Source organism: Petaurus breviceps, unplaced genomic scaffold (genome assembly GCF_028583685.1).
Source record: "Petaurus breviceps papuanus isolate PSGF00001 unplaced genomic scaffold, PetGlider_PUasm1.0 90510, whole genome shotgun sequence".
Taxonomy (NCBI): domain Eukaryota; kingdom Metazoa; phylum Chordata; class Mammalia; order Diprotodontia; family Petauridae; genus Petaurus; species Petaurus breviceps.
This window is the reverse complement of record NW_027187267.1, coordinates 1,880,169-1,898,250: the sequence shown is the minus strand read 5'-3', so window position 1 is coordinate 1,898,250 and position 18,082 is coordinate 1,880,169. Positions and strand designations below refer to the sequence as shown.

The 18,082-nt window shown below is 36.7% G+C and overlaps 1 protein-coding gene across 1 annotated transcript; it reads right to left on the bottom strand.

Moving 5' to 3' along the window:
- Window positions 1-3,934: 3,934 nt before the first annotated feature.
- Window positions 3,935-12,391, bottom strand: LOC138142010 (olfactory receptor 6Y1-like). Its single transcript, XM_069062928.1, has 2 exons — window positions 11,461-12,391; window positions 3,935-3,981 (listed from the first exon to the last, which is right to left on the bottom strand). Exons 1-2 carry the CDS (start codon window positions 12,389-12,391, stop codon window positions 3,935-3,937), a joined length of 978 nt encoding a protein of 325 aa, XP_068919029.1.
- Window positions 12,392-18,082: the final 5,691 nt, after the last annotated feature.

Below are 18,082 nucleotides of genomic sequence, written 5' to 3'. Positions count from 1 at the left end.
GACCAAAGAAGTTTGTATTTGAGCATCCTGATGGTTGACTCCTCAAGTTCATGCCCCAATTCCTCGGGGCCCTCAATTCACCCTGTAGAAAGCTTTCTTTATTCCTTTTTTTGACAACTTTCCTACCAGCTACTTATCTCACCCCACCTTTCCCTTTAGCTAAGTGTCTCTGTATCAGTTATTGGAGGTGGTGAAGATTGTAAATACTGTTGACTGATGTGGGAATACTTCCAAAGTTTGTGGGGGAAACAAGAAGGAGCCTTCAGGACCTAGTCATACTTTTATATGAGGCAGCAGACCTTTGTGCAGCTACTTTTTCCCTTTTAATTTTTAAAATAAATTTGTGCTTCATCATCAGTAAATATCAACATTTCAACATGCAAAAAATCCCAAAAATGACTGAATATGAAACTGTGGACTTCTATTGTATACAGTTTTTAAGTATATTCCATTTAATATAGTTAAGAAAAATTTCCTTGTTTGAGCCTCTTTATTAACATTTTTACCACTATGTGTACTTATTTTTCAAGTTTTATTGATGTTCTTTTCTTTTGATTTTCTCTCAATATCTATTAAGCTTCCCCACCTCCAGAGTCCCTCCATTGAAAAATGTAAATATTACCAAGTAAAATAATGCTATACAATGGCCACATCTAAAAATGTGTATCCAATTGGGGGCCTCTATTCCACTTCTCTCTGCTAAAAGCTGAGTGGCATGCTTCATCCTCAGTGCTCTGAAATCATGGTTGCTAACAATATATCAGAATTCTTTAGCTTATCAAAGGTAATTTCCCTTATATAATGGTAATCATTGAATAAATTGTTTTCCTGCTTGTGTTCGTTTTACTCTGTAGCATCATAAAAGTATTCTCAGGGTTCTCTGAATGTTTCACGTCTCATTTCTTGTGGCAAAATAATATTCTATTACATTCATATGCCACAATTTTCAGCCACTACCTAACTGACAAGTATGCTCTTTATTACAACAACATCAACAAAATCTTCTGCTATGAATATATTTATATGGATGAGTCTTTTCCCTCTCTCTTTGACCTTTGGGGAATATAGACTTAGGAGTTTATATTCCCAAATATATATACAGGGTCAAAGGCAGTCAGTGATCAATAAGAAAGATCCTCATATATGCCAGAATGTTTGTAGTAATATTTTTTTTGTTTAGAGCCAAAGAATGGAAATAAAGTAGATGTGTAGTGACTGGGAAATGACTAAATAGGTCATGGTACCTGAATATAATGAAATATCACTGTGTGTTACTATCAGAAATGATTAATATGATGGATGCAGAAAAGAATGGGAAGACATATAGAATGATAAAAATAAAGCAGAATCAGGACAACAATAACAAATTACACAATGATATAAATCAAAAGAACAATGAATAATAGAAACAAAATCCTGACAATTGTAATGAATAAGGTTGGCCACAAAGAAGAGATATGAAAAGGAACATCTCTCCTTTTTTGCAGAGGTAGTGAACTATGGGTATAAGATATTGTATATAAATTCAGACTTTCAATATGTTGGTTAGCTTTAATGAAATTACTTTTTTTTTCTTTTTTATAATGTACAGTTCTCTGGGTAAGGGATGGAAAATATCATAAAATGTAGGCAATATAAAAATAAAAGACACAAAAACATTTTCTAAAAATTGTTTTTCTGCCCTACAAGGCTGACTTTTGTAAAAGTGTAATTCAAAACAGAAAAATATGTATACTTCTTAAGATTCCCATTCAGTAATTACCAGAAAATGATAATCATTCAAATTTGAAAATTCTTTAATTTATTTCCTCATTAATCTTCTGTTAGATTTGTCTAGGTCCAAAATGCATAGATTAAAGTCCTTGATGATTATTGTCTTGTTAACCATTTCTCCCTATAGTTAAATTATATATTTCTTTAAGAACTAATATGCTATATAATTAAGTGTATGAAAATTAGGTGTTGATATTTTTTCACTGTCTATATAAAGTCTAGTGCTAACTGTTCAGTATACAGCTAGGAAGGTCTTTCTCTCCTCTCATCTATTCTCAGTTGATACGGGTAAAAGACATTAAATAAGTGATGTCAGGTAAAAGGGAGAAGTTGGTTTTCACTCCTAGAGAGAGACTTACCCCCAAACCCTCACCAAAACTAGTCTTACCACCAGACCTATGAAGTTTCATTACAAACTATAGCGCTAAGTTCTACAGCACCCTTTGAAGTGTCCCTTCTGCAGTCCATATATCTGCTTTGTCTTTATCTTAGTTTTTTCTTTTTCTAGACTGAGTCAAAAATTGGGGGAGGATAATAAATATTATCATTACTAACGTGTATTTAGCACTACATGCCAGGCATTATGCTAAGCATTTTACAATTATTATGTCATTTTATAAAAGATAATTAGTCTGTGCTAGAAAGTTAAACATGAGTATCCTAGTTAAAGTTCCCAGTAAGTTCTAAACCTCTACCCTTCTCAGTCTTCAATGTCAAATTCTCAACTCCAGTACTTGGAGGATTAGGAGACTCCATCATTACCCAAGACACTGAGAACCAGAAAATATTTCATTTGAGAGACTCTGTCAGGACTATGATCCTTCTTATGCTCTGGAAGGGCAATGGTACTGAAGATGTCTTACACAAGAATTGTGTAAGAGAAGAAATGTAAAAGCTGTCACTAAAATGTATGTCTGGTAAAAGAATGTAGGGTGGCAATGCATTCAGAGCAAGGAATAAACCCGTATGCACTAGTGATATGTACACCATGTCAAAAGAACTAGAAGAATGCTCCCAATATACTTAATAGATCCATTGTTATGAATATATGAGAGGACATGAACAAGTGTCTCACATGATGAAAGAACATGAAATATGGGCGTGCTGAAGACAGTGTACACCAGCAACAAGGGTCAATTATAAAATTTTCATGTCATCATTTATTCCATGGAAATCAATAAACAGTACAAATAAGGGAATGATTTATTGTTTTATTAATTTAATGGACTTTAAGAAAGTTATGGACAAATGTTAATAATACAAATTAAATTTAAATGTGTTTCATAAGTTTATTTTTTTTTTCAGAAATCAGGTTGTTAAACATTTACAAAGACTCTAACATGCATTTCTTTTATCTATATCACCAAAGAGGAGTAGGCACATTTATGAAACCACAGATTACAAATCATCAAAGCATTAAGATAAGCTGATAATTTATATTTCTTTTTTGGAGAATTGATTGCTTATAGCTTCTGACTATTTATTGTAGCATGGCTTTAACTCATATGCATTTATATTAGTGCATTTTAGATATCAAACTTTTACTGGAGGTATTTGATAGCAAAAATTCCCCCAGTTTGTTTTATTCTTTTTGTTTCAAACTGACTTTTTATGCTGCATTGATTTTTTATTACACATTGATTTTTATCAATACTTATTTTTAAATACATATATATATAAACTCTTAGAAATTTCCCAGTCACAACTTCAGAATTTATCCTTTCTTCAAAGATGTAAAAGACATAGCAAACCTTTGTCTTTTATTTAGTTTTTACAATTAGCATGTTGATACATTTGAAAATTATTATTTTATATGAAATGAAATGTTGGTCCATTTATATTTTCACCAAACTATGATCCATTTTTTAACAGCAGTAGTTGTCAAATAATAAATCACTTAGTTTTTGATCCTGTTTTTATTGAATATTCTATTACTATGGTTCTAGTACTTTACTGTCTGGTTTTAGCCTATGTGTGAAGATGGTTTTACCAGAATGCGGCCAATGAACAAGCTACAGCTTCTTGGAGCCACAGGTGAGAGGTGGGTGAAAGGTGGACACCAAAAGTGAATGAACAGCCCTGGAAAGCACTTGGCAAGCCCTCACATCAGAGGTGCTAGTTCTCCATTCAAGTTAAGGGTAAATGATAGGCCTCAAATCCATCAGAGAGTTAGGGAGCTGTTTACCCCAAGCATGTGAAGACTTCTCTAGAAGAAGAGAACAATGCTCCTAATGGCTCTAATGGCCATGGTGGAGACTGAAACAGATTCTGTAGAGCACTGAGATCTTGGTCAGACATCAAAGACCCCAAGGTCATCCATTGCAATCCAGACTATCATCAGTAGTTCTGACTTTCATCTTGCTACCATACTTCAATAACTCTGGAAGAGAGAGACTGACTACTTTGAGGCAACTCTGCCTCACTTAAATCCAATTCACACATCAGTAAAGATAGCAACTCATGATGTCATTGGCCCTTTCTGAAAAAAAAAAAGATGAACAATTTTATTATCTAACCTCTTTCATTGATCTATTTTTAATTATATTTATCCAATATTAGTTTTAATATAATGTGTATTATATTAAATTACAGTATATAATATATTATTGATTTTTAATGTAACATGTATCATGGCTGTACAAGTCCCTTCTCTCTTGACCTCAAGTCAGGCATCATGACTACATTTTGGACATTTGGAACAGGATGTCTTTCAGACATTTCAAACTTAATGTGGGCAAAACTGAACTTGCTATATTTTTCCTTAAAACCTTCCCACCATCCCACCAGTTGCCCAAGCTCCCAACTTTGTGTCATCCTTGACTCCTCACTCTCACTCACACCACATATTCAATTTGTTTCCAAGTCTTATAATTTCTACCTTCACAATTCTTCTTCTATATATTTCCTTCTTTCACCTTGTACAGTTGTAATTCCTATCTTATCATTATAAATGAACTACTCTCTCTAAAGTGCCCGTTGTTCTCTTCATTGTCAAATCTAATGGCCTTCTCTCAGTCCTTATCCCCTTTAACATTTCTGCAACTTTTCACATGGATAACCACCCTCTTCTACATGATACTCTCTTCTCTTTAGGTTTCTATGACACTCCTCTCTTCTGGTTCTTTTTGTCTAACCACTCCTCAGTTTCCTTTTCTGGATCTTTATTCAGGACACTCCTGCTAATAGCAAGTACCCAGTGGGGCTCTTTTCTTCTTCCTATAGACCATTTCCCTTGGGGATCTAACCAGTTTCCAGGGATTAAATTAGCATCCCTATGAAGATTATTCTCAAAATCTGCTTATTCAGCCCTAAACTCCAGGCTGACCTCCTCCCACATTTCACCTTTCTGATCCAAACTTTTATAAATATATATAGACATGTACCTTAAAATATATTAAAAGCTCTATACTAGTTTCTTTACTGGTTGTATTTTTTTCAAACACTTTATTAACTTCTGGTTTACATCATCCATTTACACCAGATTTTGAGTTACAAATTTTCTCCTCGTTTTTCCCCCACCCACCGCCCCAAAATAGTGGTCCCACAGGATATCCCCTCCTCCAATTTGCTCTCTCCCATATTTTTCCCCTACCCCCTTTGACTTTTCCAGCAGGGCATGGGGGATCTCTATGCTCCAGTGCCTGTAGATCTTATTTCCCAATTACATACAAAATAGTATAATATATATATATATATATATACATATTTTAAACATTTGATTGTAAAAATTTGAATTCCAGATTCATTCCCTTCCTCCCTTGTCACCCACCCTTACTGGGAAAATAAGGAATTCAGTATGGGTTATACATGTGTAGCTATGCAAAACATTACCATAGTAGATATATTGTAAAAGACTGATTATATTTACCTCCCTCCTATCCCACCGCCCACTTGTTCTATTCTCTACTTTGATCCTGTCCCTTTTCAAAAGTGGGTGCTTCCAACTTCCATTCCCCCCCCCAGCCTGCCATCCCTTCCATCCTACCCTCCCTCATCCTCTTCTCTCCTACTCTCCTGTAGGGTGAGATACCCTATTTAGTGTTTATGTCATTCCCTCCTTATGCCAAATTCAATGAGATAAAGGTTGACCCATTCCCTTTTGCCTTCTTGTTTTTCCCCTCCATTGTAACTGTTTCCCCTTGCTTCTTCTATACGAGATAGTTTACCCCAATCTGTCTTTCCCCATATCCTCTCATTATATTCCTCTCTCACCACTTAATTTCACCTTTTAAGTATCATCCCTTCCTATTAAATTGGTTCTGTGCCCTCTATCTATGTATACATGTAAACATATATTCACACATTCACATATGTATTCATATGCCCATATACCCTCCTCTCTCTCTCTCTCTCTATATATATATATATATGTATATATATATATGTATGTATATATACTCCCTTCAACTATTTTCATGCTGAGAAAACTTTCATTAGTTACAATTATCATTTTTCCACGAAGGAATGTAAATAGATCAACTTTGATAGATTCCTTATGATTTGTTTTCCTTGTTTACCTTCTCATGCTTCTCTTGCTTCTTGTATCTGAATGTCAGATTATCTATTCAACTCTGATTTTTTTTTGTCAAGAATACTTGAAAGTCCTCTATTGCATTGAATGACCATAAATTCCCCTGAAACATGATACTCAGCTTTGCTGGGTAGGTGATTCTTGGTTTTAATCCCAGCTCCTTTGACCTCTGCAATATTATATTCCAAGCTCTTTGATCCCTCAGTGTAGAAGCTGCCAGATCCCATGTAATCCTGATTTTGTTTCCACAATATTCGAATTCTTTCTTCTTGGCTCCTTGTAATATTCTCTCCTTGATGTGAGAATTTCAGAACCTGGCTATAATATTCCTAGGAGTTTTCTTTTTGGGATCTTTTTCAGGAGATGATCAGTGGATTCTTTTAACCTCTATTTTGCCCTCTGTTTATAAAACATCAAGACAGTTTTCCTTGAGCAGTTCTTGGAAGATGATTTCTAGGTTCTTTCTTTGATCATGGCTTTCAGGTAGTCCAATAATTTTTAAATGATATCTCCTGGATCTATTTTCCAGGTCAGTGGGTTTTCCCATGAGATATTTCACATTGCCTTCTATTCTTTCATTTCTTTGGATCTGTTTAACAGCATATTGATTTCTCATAAAGTCACTAGCTGCTATTTGCTCCAATCTAATTCTGAAGGAATGATTCTCCTCAGTAAGCTTTTGAAATTCTTTTTCCATCTGGAAAATTTGGCTTTTTAAGGCATTCTTTTCTTCATTGCCTTTTTGAGCCTCTTTTGCCATTTGAGTTTGTCTATTTTTTAAGGTATTATTATCCTCAATCAGGCTTTTGACTCTCATTTCATAATTTTCTTGCAGCATTCTCATTTCTCTTCCCAATTTTTCCTCCTCTTCTCGTATTTGCTTCTTAAGGTCCTCTATGGCCTGTAATCAGCTTGTATTTTTCTTTGAAGCTTTTGGTGCAGTTATGACTTCACTGTCTTCCTCCTCTTCCATACTTTGATCCTTTTTGTCACCAAAATAGGAGTGTAAAGTTGGGTTGCTCTGTTTATTTTTCTTCCTTTCCCTGCCCATGTCACCATTCAATCACTTGACCCCTGGGTTTTTTGGCACAGTAGGACTCTGCCACCAGGCAGGGGAGCTTCATCCCAAACTCTGGGGTTTTCTCAGCTGACGAAGGTATTAGTTGGGTGCCCTCTCTGAAGCCTCCTCACCCTCTGGGAAGGTTGTCAAACACCCCAGGACCTCCACCCTAGATCACAATCCAGATCCAAGCAGGTTAAAGCAAGAGTGATTACCCCTCAGACTGGTCACTCGGTCCCCCTAAAATAATGCAGCCCTGTAGCTGAAGCTGCCATATGGTCGTGGCTGCACAGCTGAAGGGCCTCAGTGGCTACTCACCCTGGGGACAAACTGCACTCCCAACTAATGGATCCCAAAGTCCACCTTGCACTGACCTCTCACTTTTTCCTTCATATCTATGTGTTGATAATTCTGGAAATTGCCACAGCTGCTGGTGATCTGCAGTCCCTTCAGCTGGTGGTTCATCAGGCCCACCCTGGGGTTAAAACCTCTGGCTAGGGCGGGGCTGGGCTGGGCTATCAGAGTGCTGTGTTGGCTGATTCCTGCCAGCCTGGTGGGCTATCTTCAGCAGGAGGTTAGCTTCTCTGTGTCATTTTGTGCGTTCTGTAGCTCCAAAGTTTGTTCAGAGTCCCCTTTTACATGAATTGGGGATGTGGAAGCCAAAGCCCCATGAAAGTTCTGTTGCTATTCCACCATCTTGGCTCGGCCCCCCAATCTCTGGTTGTATTTCATATGCAGTTTAAAAAATGTTTAAGCTTTCCCTTCCTTCTACATTTTCCTTACAAATTAACACAGAGAACACTGATAAGACACATACACTGACATTAATCCAAATTTCTAATGGGTTCAATGAACTCTGTAGGTTTTGTTTAAACATATTTTCTTTTATCCTCTCTTTCCTCTCCTCCCCAACCCAAAGAGGAGTATCATTTTTTTAGATTTCCCACTCACCTCTTTACTATCCTACTTTTATTGTTTAATATTTGTGATACCAGCAATCAAAGAATTACTCATTTCCATGCTTCCATTAAAAATTACTCTTGTTTTATTAAGTATATAAATGTTATTTGTCTATCCATTGTGACACATGCCCTTGACCCATTTGCTACAATTGTCATTCAATATGATATCATTCAATATGATTTTGTTGCATAGCATTTTGTAAATTGAATTAGCACCTTTGTGTATTGTTCCTAGTTCAATCTGGTGGGAGATTTTGTTGCATTTTCTACAACTTCTGCTCTTTTCCTTCAGCATTAAAGTTTTATTTTCCAAATAATTCCATGGTTTTGTTCTTCTTTCCATCACTTTCTCTATTGCTGATATTTGTTATTTGTTAATATTGTTCCACTTCCACTGGTGACAGATTTTTTTGTTGCAGATGTCAGATTTTGCTTTGCTATCATCTGAAATTTCTTTAACATCACCAAATTCTCCTTCTTTTTTTTAATGTTTATTATCCACTTGGATGTATCTTTTTCTAGATCTTTCCTTCAGGTCTTAGACAATTGTTAAAGTTTATATGTGTGTGTTATATGATGTATATGTGTGTGTATGCATATATGTTTGTATAAGCATATATACACATATACAAATATATACATACATATGTGTGTCTACGTGTTTATATCTATGCATTGTGTGCACATACATATATGAATATATCTATACACCCATCATACACATTTATACATTATACATGTGTATCATTATGGTGTCCCATGATTTTCTGCCCTTAAAAGACATTCAACTTTAAAAAGGGAATTCAGTCAATTAAGATTCAAACTTATGATTGCTAAACTTTATTTTTTTCTATCATGATCAGTTAGAGTCTTTTGTTAGTAAAACCTAAAATCCACATGGACATATTTATAAAGTATACATAGAATACACTCATATATTTATATATTTTATATGTCATATAATAATGTACAAATGTATATATGTGTATTATCTCTGCTCATATAGATATACACATATATGAATATATATATATATATATAAAAGACATATACATATTTTTTTCTTTTGACTTCTCTTTGGGATTTTAAATTTAAAATATTTGTTCATAGTGTCAATTATTTTTTTGTATCTCCCTCCGCTACTCTGCACTATTACTTCCTTGCACTTTTTTTCCCTTATCTGATAGACTATTCTCTTTTAAAGGCCTTAAGCTGTCCATTTTCCCTCATTCCCTGTTTAATCTATTATAATTTGGGATCATTTAAATCTATCGATAAGAGGACAGCAGGTTAAGGAGCTGAGATCTTTCTTGATTTCTTATTTGTGAAACAGTAAAAGAGTTCACATTTCTCTGGCTCTTTATACATGTAAATTCTATGCAAAGGGATTATTTGATGTTTCCTGTACATGACATTCCACCTTCATATATTTGTATGGGCTGTCCACCACACGCCCTCTTGATCCTAGCTCCCAATGCTCAACTCAAGTGCAACCTTATTCAAAAAGGTCTTTCCTTATTATCCCAGTTGTTGGTGCCTCAAATTTAAGTCATTATATATTTATTTTGTAAATATCCTATATTTACTCATGTGTGATCCTGATGGACCTTCCTAGCAGAATGCTGCTACTTGATGTTAGGAACTGGCTCAGTTTATTTCCTCAGAGCTTCATGTAGTACCCATATATAGTAAATGATTAATGTATTCTTGTTCAATGATTGATAGAAGGATGGATTGATGGATCACTTCTTCCTCATAATGTCTTTATAAGGAAAGAAGTATGTATTTGTCTTAATTTTTTAGATAAGGAAATTAGGGTTCATAACATTTTAGGAACTTGCCCAAGGAAAGAGTGTGAATGGCTTCCCAAAAATCACACATTCAGTAAGAGAGCAGAGCTAGAATGCAAGACCAGGTTCTCTGACTTTAACTCTTTTAAGAGAAAGACAGAGAGTTGAAGTCTGTTTGAAAAGTAATTGAAAATCAGTTCCACTTAGAAGTGACTGGTGAATCTGCTCACCTTTCTCCCCAACCCATAGCTATTTTCTCTTTACAAGAAAAGTTCAAAAGCATTGCTACCACATGATCCTATCCTAAGGACTATTTGTCCTTTAAGCAAGCCTTTAGCAAGATGTTGAAAATGAAAAACCATTAGCCAGGATTAATGGTGGATGGTCTTGATCACCAAGGGATCAGCTAAAGAAACATTCTATTGCCCACATCTCAAGTACTTTTGTACCTTTGACCACAGGATTTCTTCTGAAATCTGTTAAAGTAACTACAGACAAAGACTAAGTTCTGGAGAGATGTAGCAAGATATGACAGAAAAAGGGGAAGGAGTGATAAAATTCAATGCTGGATATTATTCAAATATCTAGACTGATTTCTTTGGATTTTCTAGGGACTCATAAATACTAATAATGATAAAAATTTACATTTTTGTAGTGTTTCAGACTTACAAAGTACCTGGCATATATTTTCTCATTTGATTCTTACAAGCATCTCTGTGAATATGACTAATATGGAAATAGGTTTTACATGGTTGCACATATATACTGACTGTCTAAGGAAGGAGGGAAATGAGGGATGTAAGGAGAAAATGTGGAACACATTTTTCAAATGAATGCTAATAATTTCCTTCACATGTAATTAGGAAAAAATAAAATATTATTTTTAACAATCAATTTATAGAAATTAACTTGATATGGAACCAGAAAAATATCTCTGTGAGTAGACAGCACATTTTATTATTCTACCCCACCCCCATTTTGTAGAAAATGAAAAATAGAGTCAGAAAGATTAAGTGACTTGTTCAAAGGTAGTGGGGAATCAGACTTCAAAGTTCCAGGGCTTCTTCAATGTACCACAGTATCTCGTCAGGAATAAAGAAGGAATAGGCATTCTAAGAGATCCTTCCTAATGCTCATATTCTCTCATTCTTTGTGGTAGGCACAAATTCCTGAGAACTGAGAACTAAGAACCAGAAATTTATGGAAAATGGAAAGGTAATAACCTAAGTGCATGTGGGCCAGGCAGTTATGCAAAGATTCAGTTCTGTCAGTGACCCAGAAAGCCTCTGTCCAACAATCAAGCATGCAAAGCCCTATCCTCCTCAGGCCCCCCAGCTCTGCAAAGAATGGTCTTCTTCAAGGCCACCTTTACCTCTCGGTTCCTCAGGCAGTAGATGACTGGGTTGAGGAGGGGAACAATGACTGTGTATAAAACAGACACCACTTTATTGGAATTATAGGCATACATGAGCTTGGGTCGGGCATAAGTGAAGAGAGTGGTGGAGTAGAAGAGAGTGACAACTGTGAGGTGAGAGGCACAGGTGGAGAAGGCTTTGTAGCGGCCCTGGGCAGAAGGGATCTTTAGGATGGTGGTGATGATAGCAACATAAGATGCCACCACCACACATAATGGGACAGCAATAACCATCAGAGCCAAGAAGAAATCTACCAGTTCAGCCTGGGATGAGTCCTCACAGGAGACATTGAGGAGTGGGGAGATGTCACAGAAGTAGTGGTTGATGTGGGGCATGCCACAGTAGTGGAGTCTAGCGATGAAAACCATCTTGATCATGGCAGTCATCAGGCCACAGAGCCAGCAGCCCCCAGCAAGGGCACAGCAGAGCTGGTTGCTCATAATGGCAGGGTAGCGGAGTGGATTGCAAATGGCTACATAGCGGTCAAAGGCCATGACAGCAAGGAGGATGTACTCAGTACAGACAAAAGTAACAAAGAAGTAGAGCTGGGTCATACAGCCTGCAAATGAGATGCTCTTGTCATGGCTGAGGAAATCCACCAGCATCTTGGGGCTAATGACAGTGACATACCACATCTCTAGGAAGGAGAGGTGGCTCAAGAAAAAGTACATGGGCTTGTGGAGCTGGCCATCACTACGGATGGCAAGGATGATCATGAAGTTCTCCATTAAGGTCAGCAGGTAAGCTAACAGAAAGAGGGAGAAGAGGAGTAGCTGGATGGCAGGCTGTGTGAGGAATCCCAGGAGGATGAACTGGGTTGTGGCTGTCCGGTTGTCCTCCCTTGGAGGCCTGGCATTCATAGTTAGCTGTGGGGATAAGTAGGGTCAATTCATGCCATGTCTTGAGCAGTCATTCCTGCTTCTGCCTCCTACTCCTACTGACATCAGTTTGGCCTGCCCACATTACAGTTAAAAAGATTTAGAGCTGAAAAGGACAATAGAAGGCAGAGACAGCTAGGTGGCACAGTGGATTCAGCACTGGTTCTGAAGTCATGAACATCTGAATCAATATCTGTCCTAAGATACTTACTACCTGTGTGACCATAGGGGAGTCATTTAATCTCACTAAGCCTCAGTTTCCTCATCTGTAAAATGAACTTAATAATAACAACTACTTCCTAGGGTTATTTGGAGGACAAAAAGGGTTGATATTTGTAAAGGGCTTTATAAACCTTAAAGTGCTATGTAAAATGTTCTTGTTAGTAATCTAGTCTAGTTCTCTAATTTTACAAATGAGGAAATTAGAAAGCAGTATGGCACCACATGAAAAGTGTTGGCAAATAGAAAGAACACATGATTTCCAGTCTAAAAACCTGTGGGAGGTTACTGTCAGTGTTATTTATTAAATACATGGATATGGAATAGTAACTTCACCTCGGTATTTTAATCTATAAAGTAGACAGGGCAATGGCAACATGCTGTAACCTGTGGGTCAGGAAGATGTGGGTTCAAGTTCTACCTTATATATCTTCCATCTCTTTGACCCTGGGCAAATCACTCAATTTCTCAGTTCTCCAAGGCAACTCTGCATTGACTATAAATTGCAGAGTAAGTTCCAATCTGTGTTGATGGCTTGAGCTTTCTTATCAGGAATTCCCTTCACCAAAGAAAGCACAGATCTAGTTCAAAGACATCCAAAATGACAGAAATAATACTTGTGTTAATCTACCTAACAAGTGCAAAAAGTAGAGCCAAATATTATAATGGCATATATTATAGTTCTCTTTAACAGTTTCATCTCATTGTTGGGTTATATTTATCCCATGCTTTGTTCTCACTACTTTATATGCAATTAGTACTTAATAAATGTTGAATAAATCAAGGAGAGCCATTATTACTTCTTGAGAAAATTCACAGTCAAGTTTCCCCTAATCTTCCACTATACTCTCACCGTCATGCAGCCAATCTCTCAGCACATATCTTTGGTTATGGATCCTTTAGTTTATCATGGGAGACAAAACAACCTGCTCTCTGATTGTTGGCTGGTGTCAGCATAAAAAGAAGAGCTGTTTGAAGCCTATTTGAAGGCTGATAAAAGAAAATGTCCACTTTAATTCCAAAAGTGGAATGGTAGAGGTTTGGAATGGGGAGTATTATCCTTGTTTTTATTTGCTTCTTATAACCCCCAGGGGGAATAGGAAGTTTATTCGATTATAAAACCCATCTGATAAATGACTAAATCTTAAGCTAAATTAAACTTATTTACCTAAGGTCACAAAACAAGTTAGAGAATGTGACAGGGTTCATTTGTCAGTCTCTAATATATTTCTATCTTTGCTTTAGAAAAAACAAAGCAAAGAATCATTTATTTCTGGTGGATAGCATATTTTGGATTATCTATACTCTCTAGGTATGAAAAAAATCAGAGAAATAGAGACTCATAGTATATCTTCAGTGAATTATGAGTGATTCCATTTGGCTACATCACAGGGTAGATGTAGAGAAATAACTGGAAATGAGGTGTTCTAGAGACAGAGGAGAGAGATAGATAATGGAGGTCTTGAATGGGGAGTTGTACTTACTTATCTAAGCAATAGAAAACCAGTGAAAGTTTTTGAGGGAGAAGGCATCATTAGAGGTGTTTTGTAGGAAGATTGCTATGGCAGTAATTGCATGTAGGAGGGGTTGGAAGATAAAGAGATTGGAGGTAGGAAGAGCACTTGAGTCCAGATGAGTGGTTATAAGAGCCTGAACTAGGTATTGACAATGTTAAAGAAAGAACAAGCTGAGAAACAGTGAGAAGGTAGAATCAGTTAGGGCTTGTAAATGATTATGAGTCAGGTTAGAGGCAAAGGGGCAAAGAGAGGGAGAAATCAAAAATAATTCCAATATAATATAATATTATATTATATTATATCATATTATAATATATAATATGATATAATAATATAATTCTAGGTTTATTTGACCTGGAGAATAGTGATGCCATTAAATTTTTTTTAATGGGGCAGCTAGGTGGTACAGTGGATAGAATACAAGGCCTGGCGTCAGGAAGATTCATCTCCCTGAGTTCAAAACTTGCCTCAGATGCTTACTAGTTGTGTGACCCTGAGCAAGTTGCTTAACCCTGTTTACCTCAGTTTCTTCATCTGTCAAATGAGCTGGAGAAGCAAGTTGCAAACCATTGAAATATCTTTTCCAAGAAAACCCAAAATAAGGTCACAAAGATTCAGGTGCAACTCAAAGACAACAACTGAGGAAAAAAAATAAGTAAGTACAGGAAAATAGTTTGAGGGTAAAGTAATATGTATGTTTGAGGCATCTTAAATTTGAAGCATTGGTGAAATAGTCAAAATACATCTAGCTTGCTTCCTGAAGGAATAACCATAGTGAGAAAATAAAAGAGAGCTGGTGGCATAACTTTATGGAATATCTATCCTTAGGAAGTAACAATGAAGGAAGAACCATCAGAAGAGAGAAAAAAGATGACAGGGGGCTGGGCTATCATTATTATCATTATTTATTTTATTCTCATTAGAGCATAAGCTTCTTGGGGGTCAGGTATCTGATTTCTCCTTGTTTAACCCCTAGTGTCTAACATAGTGCTCTACACATAATGTGTACTTCTTAAATGTTAGTTGATTGACCTAATTGACCTAATAAATATATTTTTTTCATGAAACTCTAGATGAATAAATGAACCAAAAGAGTACAATGACATGGAAATAAAAGGTGGAGAACATTTTAAGGGGATGCAAGTCTTTGATAAAGAGGTATGGATAATACCTGAAGGAACATTTTCAGTGAACTGGGAACGAGATAGATACTAGAGATTGAAGAGTGAATGGGTGGTAAGGAAATGGAGACAGCAATTATAGACAATTTTTTTTTCTAGAAGTTTAGAGATAAAATAGAATGAGAAACAAGGTGATTGTATAAGTGGTAGCAAGGAGAGATTTTGTTTTGTTTCATTAACATGAACAGAAAAAACTTCATTCTAAAAGCAAAAGATAAGAAACCTATGGAGAGAAATTGAACTTACAAAAGAGAGGATAATTGTGGAGTAAGCCCTAGTGGTAGTAGGTGAGGATGGGATTGAAGACACAAAGGGAGAGCAAATCTTAGCAAAGATAAGAGAAACTATAGCCTAAGGGACAGGAGAGAAGGAGGAGGAAGAAAATAGAGATTGTATGATAGAGATGAGGCAGGTGCAGGATTTCACTTTGGATGATCTTGCCTTCAGCAAAGAAATAATGACAATAACTAATGTTCATAGAGCACTTTAACATTTGTAAAGTCTTTTACAAATATCTCATTTCATCCTCACAACAACCCTGGGAGGTAAGTACTCTTATTATCTCTTCTGTAAATGATGAAACTGAGATACACGGAGGTTAAGTGACTTGCCCAGGGTCACACAGCTAGTGTCTGAGGCTCATCTCTTCCTGACTCCAAGTCCAGTGGCCTAGTACCACCTAGTGGCTCATAAATATTAGGTTGTTCATCTCTTAAGAGTAAGGGTGGGATAGGATGGAATCTAGGAGATTTGGAAAGGTTTGGAAGAGTCACAAGGGGAAAAGCAAAAAAAAGTCAACAAGAGATGGAGAAAAGATTTCTAAAAATCAGTGAGAATTAAAAATGGAGAATATATTCCAGAAGACAATGAGGTCAATACTGGTGGCCCATGCTGGAACCTACTGTCTGATTTTTTTTTCCAGGAAGGAGTTTCAAGATATGGTCCTAGACCTTGGAAGTCCTGCTTATTGTCACAATTGGGATTTTTCCAGGCTATTCTAAAGAGCCTTTATTGTTCTTTTTCCCACCCCTGAAGGGAATTCTCAAACTCTCAAAGGAAGAAACTTAAGACACAAGGAAATCTAATGAAGTTAGTATTCAGGCTCAATCAAGTATCTCACTCAATCTATCATCAGGAGGTTGGAGGATGGGAACAAGACTATGTTGTTTAACAGAAAAATATGGGCTCATCTCTCTAAAGCCCTGGATAGAAGGAGAGGGAGCCATAACTAGGAATAAGGAAACTCTAAGGCTTAATAGAAAGGGAAACATCCCAAAATTGGATCTGGTTGCTTTAGGAGATAAAGAGCTGTCCATCAGCAGAAGCCCTCAAGCAGAGGCTAGATGGTGATTTAGTGGAGGTGTTGTAAAGGAAATTCTCTACTCAGGTTTGCAACTTGCAGTAAAGTGAAGCTGAGGTCCCTTCCTACTCTGAGACTCTGATTCTATGAAATGTGTCTGTTTCCCTATTTTGGAGTGTTTGGGGAACTTTTGCCCTAAAGACACCAAGAACCCTTGTGATAAATGTTTTCCATAAGTAGTCCCAGTTGATGGTGGGATTTATTTATATACCACTCCATCTGGGGTGTAATCATCCCCTTTCTTAGGCCTACCTTCTCCACTTTAAAATTTCTTTCACTGGAGGTACTGGAGGGCTCACGAGAAATCTGATGAATCAGAATATTTGAACAGGGAAGTTTAGAACTGCAGAGACCTTAGAAGTCACAATCCAACCTCGTCAATTTACTAGCAAAGTACCTGTAAAAGAAAATTCAATTGTATTGCTTTTAGTGACCCTGCTCCCCCATTGGAAAGATCCCACCAAACCCAGGATTGGAGTAAGAATAACTGAATTTTCATTCCAGCTTCACCCTCAAATTACAGTGTGATATTAAATAAATTACTTAACTTACCTGATTTTTAGCTCAGTTCTATCTGAGGTAGTATAATTCTGGCTTTACCTATATCTCTGATATTCTGTAGCAAAAAGAGGAAGTCATGTAATGGTAAATGGCATTGGGGAAATGGAGACACTAAGGCAAAATGGTGGTAAGTGAAATGATGCTTCAACTGAGAGTCAGAAGACCTATGCTTTTCTTCTGGCTCTGCCACTAATTAGCTATGTAACTTTAGTTAGTTCAATTGGTCTGTCTGGCTCTCAATTTCCTAAATAATGAGATTAGCACTCAGTGATCTTTAAGATTTCTTCAAGCTCTAATATTTTCTATGCCTAAATGAGTGGGGCAGAGGGATCTCAGGAAGACCTAAGTTAAAATCCAGCCTTGGGCACTTTGTAGCTGTGTGACCCTGGGCAAGTCATTTCACCTCCATCTGCCCAAGGTTCATCATCTATAAAACAGGGATAATAATAACACTAACCATCCAGGGTTGCTGGGGTTGTTGTGAGGATCAAATGTAATATTTGTAAAATGCTCCACACAATGCCTGACATATATTTGGTTGGTTGTTGTCCTCTGTTCTCAAAGAGGAGAAAAATGACATTACAGTGCTGGAGTCATGATACAGTGTGTCTAGCTGCAGGTCAGATCAGACCGATACAAGCTAGGAAAACTCTGCCACAGGTCCTGCACAAATAGTCCATGCAAACAGTGGGAGAGGAGATGTCTCTAAACTGGCACACAGTAAGCACTATATAAATGTTAGCTATTATTATTATATAAATGTTAGGTATTCATGATGATGATGATGGTGATCATCATTATCTGTAAGAACAACAGGATTGCTAATCACTTCAGC

Coding starts and splice junctions, on each gene's coding strand:
- LOC138142010 (XM_069062928.1), bottom strand. CDS start 12,391: ATGAATGCCAGGCCTCCAAGGGAGGACAACCGGACAGCCACAACCCAG. Junction 3,982..11,460: donor GGCCTTGAAGAAGACCATTC/TTTGCAGAGCTG, acceptor TTCTCTTCTTCT/AGAGAAGTCTTCACATGCTT.